General features: G+C 39.8%; 1 protein-coding gene across 1 annotated transcript; it reads right to left on the bottom strand.

Annotated features, from left to right (window-relative positions):
* Window positions 1–2,302: 2,302 nt before the first annotated feature.
* Window positions 2,303–3,358, bottom strand: LOC115572400 (lysophosphatidic acid receptor 6-like). Its single transcript, XM_030402428.1, has one exon. The coding sequence runs from the start codon at window positions 3,350–3,352 to the stop codon at window positions 2,495–2,497; it is 858 nt and encodes a 285-aa protein (XP_030258288.1). The 5' UTR covers window positions 3,353–3,358; the 3' UTR covers window positions 2,303–2,494.
* Window positions 3,359–3,568: the final 210 nt, after the last annotated feature.

The following is a 3,568-nucleotide window of genomic DNA, read 5'->3' as shown; positions in this document are numbered from 1 at the left end:
ATGCCGTGGTAATGTATTTTGGTAGGTGTATGAGGAAGCACGTGACCGTGGGTGTAATTCACACTGATACATGACATCATGTCGAGCTGGTGGTTATACACCAACAAATGTGACACTGCACCAGCAAAGGCAGGTGAGAAGAAGACAGTTTGTATTGCATAACATTGAAACATCAATGTTAATAAAGCAGATTATTATTTTACAGCTATTATTCACAGCTTTGGAGATGTTGCATGAGGAAGGATATGCATTCAACTGTTTGTTGGACTTTTTGGAATTTTGATGAGAAATGCTCAGAGTAATTGTGACTATTGTTTGTTTACAAGAACGCTCCATGGGTTACCTTTAAGTTTTTAAAGAAACCCGACTGGCATATTGGCATACTTCCGAGTGTGCATGGTTTGAGGAGAAGATCGACGATACAGAACTTGAACTTGCTTTGTGTCTTTTGAAACATGTTAATTCATGGTTGTTACCGTTAACAGTAATGAAAAGACTCCTCAGGCTTATATTTAGCTCCGCTGTAATGTAAGGCAGCTCTCTCACAGATAGACACAATAGTTTACTGAACATATTTTATTAAGTAAACCTACTTGTTTTACATCTCTGACAACTAACAAGGCGACCCTGAACAAACCATTCTAGTGTACTTTGACGCAACACATCTTCACACATTTGTCAGGAAGTAGTGGGTGGCGTAGTAATAGTATTCTGTTCTGACTGACTGGCTGTAGCAGCTCCCAATATACCACTGCCCTTTCTCACCATCGTTGTGTTGTTTTCTCTTTTGAATTTCATGTAGCCAATAAGCCACAGATCTAACGGGTCAATCATTTATGCTGTATTTATGGCAACAGTGGAAAATTTTGATATGTGTGTTCAATACAAGTTGCAGAGTTGTCCAGTCCAGACACCAAAATAAAATGTTAGCAGTCAAAATTTCTGCAAACCACTTATAGATTCATAATGTTTTACGTGTCCATGTACAATATTGACATTTCTAAAAAAACACATGCCTTATCACATTTGAATTACATGTCTATGACCAGATTTTTGCATCAGGAGGTGGAGGGGATGGTGGTGGAGTTACAGGCAGAAGGCTGCCAAGCTAGTGACCACAGTTTAAGACTTTTCAAAAACGTGAAACCACAGGATATTTTTAAGGAGACCGACAGACAATTTTCCATCCACGCTTGTGGTGACTGAACAACATTTTTTGCCAACAAATGATCTCTTCCTAAGTACTTTTTTGCCTAAACCCAAGCCATAAGCACAGTGTTGTCACAACATAAAACAGAAAATTGCAGTTAGAAACGCATAATGCCAACATCTATTCTGGTGAGTAGGTTGAACTGCCAGGGTATCTAAATGCATTTATGTACAAGTGCAAGGTTTTGCTGTTTGCAGTTTCAAAACCTCAGATCTGTGTCACTGGAAAAAACAACCACTGAAACTCTGAGATGGTAACCTTAATCTTTATCTCTGTTTCACATGATTCAATCTGTCCTACCGAAAAAAAAAAGTTCTGCCAACTGCTCAGGGTCATGTCACAATAATAGTCTCTGAAGAGATTTATTTTAATAAATCAAGCATCATTTTTTGGTTAAATTAAAATTACCACATTTTTGATATATATAATTCGAGTGATTTAAGTCCAGTGTGAAACAATGCTTTCTTCACCTAGGGACTTTCTTTTTTCTTTTCTTTTTTTTTTTTTTTAACAGAGGACAGATTTTCATCACATCACAAATGCAATGCAACGTCAAACAGTCAAATTCTGTGTGCATTCACATGCTTGGACAATAAAGCCAATTCTGATTAAGTACTCTAATGCTCTAAAACATGGATGTTTCACATCTGTCTTCAACAAAGAAGATCTCTAAGTTTCAGGGTGGGCACCCGGTATTTAGTGTCACCAGTTCAGAATCTGGCCACATGTGAAATACGGTTATTATATTATCTGATACTGAGTAATTGTGTTCAATTATGGCCAGAAAATTGTTTTTTTGTCCAGAACAGTATGATGTCACAGTGAAGCTGACCTTTGACCTTTTGGATAAAAAATGTAATTACCTCATTATTTTATCCTTTCAGACTTCCTGTTAGACGTTTGTGTAAGATTTTTGAGCTCCGGCCAAAAAACACAGTGTGCTCACAGTGACCCTCAACAACCAAACTCTAATCGGACCAACCTCAAGTAGAAGTTTTTGTGATATGTAATGAAAATCATCCTACCTGATGTGCCCAAGATATCATGCTCTTGAGAATGAGATGGAGGAATAACCCCAGAAAGTGATGCAAGGCATGAAAAAAAGATTTAATGATGAATAAAGACAGACAGTTATCACGTTGAATGAGAATTTAACAAAAATAAAATGCTATAAAATGCTATTTTCACCTTCACATTCTGCTTATCCAAAAACAGCACAGAAATTATGCACATTCTGGTTGTATAGTATTTAAGCCACCTTTCCAAATCTGTTGTCATCACCGACTATGCCATTGCCAGAGAGCTATCCCCATCATCTTTTTTCCTCCAAAATCCGTCAAAAGAAAAGTAGTACAACAGAGGATCCAGACAGCAGTTCACACTAGCAAGACAAACAATTGATGTGAAAGCATGTTTCCAGCTTTCAAAGAGAACAGCCACCGACACAGGCAAGAAAAACACAATGAACATAACCAAGTTCATGACAAAAATCAGCATGACATTCACCTTGTTGCTGACCTTTGCAGAGTCAGTGAGATGGCTGCGAAGAGTCCAAGACACGAGAGTGGTGCACACAACATTGACAGCCAGCATGATGAACACTAACACTGGCTGCAAATAAAGCATTGGTGGATGTTGTCGACAATTCCCAAATTCAAAACAGGAACTATCGGTAATGTTCAAAAATCTTGAAAAATACACGCTCTCAGGAATGTTCACTGTCAGCACGGACAGCCAAACAAGTGCAACAGCTTTCCAGGCGTTGGTAGAAGTTCGAACATGGCGTGACCTCAGAGGATACACCACAGCCAGCAGGCGGTCCACGCAGATGAAGGTGATGAAAATGGAGCTGGATCGAATGTTGTTGCGAAAGAGCATCGTGACAGAGATGCATGCTAATTTGCCCAGCGGCCAGTTGCCTGTGGCGTAAAAGTAGACCCTCATTGGCAAGGAGATGACGAGCAGCAGGTCTGAGATTGCCAGGTTGACCATGAAGACAGCACTCGGGGATTTGAGGTTGTGGTGATGTAACAATATCCACAGTGATACAGCATTAAGAGGCAGACCCAGGGTCATTACAGATCCAAACACCAGGGCATACGTCGGATAGGTTCCATTGTCTATGGCCGTGATGTTACACATGTTTGCTTGTGTGAGAAAGTCAGAGGCGCAGGCGAATAAATGTCACTTCGGCAGAAACCACACTAAACCCCACCTCTTCACCAATCGGAGCTGTCAAGTCACAAAGGTTGCGAAAATGTAGTTGCTACATGTTGAAGTGAGGAACAGGAAACAGCTTTAACAAGGGGTTCTTGTGTTGTGGTGTTCAATTGAAACTGGGAGTGTAGGAGTTTTAAA

This window comes from Sparus aurata, chromosome 2, assembly GCF_900880675.1.
Source record: "Sparus aurata chromosome 2, fSpaAur1.1, whole genome shotgun sequence".
In the NCBI taxonomy this organism is placed as follows: Eukaryota; Metazoa; Chordata; class Actinopteri; order Spariformes; family Sparidae; genus Sparus; species Sparus aurata.
The sequence above is the reverse complement of the archived record's forward strand: the minus strand, read 5'-3'. Positions and strand labels throughout refer to the sequence as shown.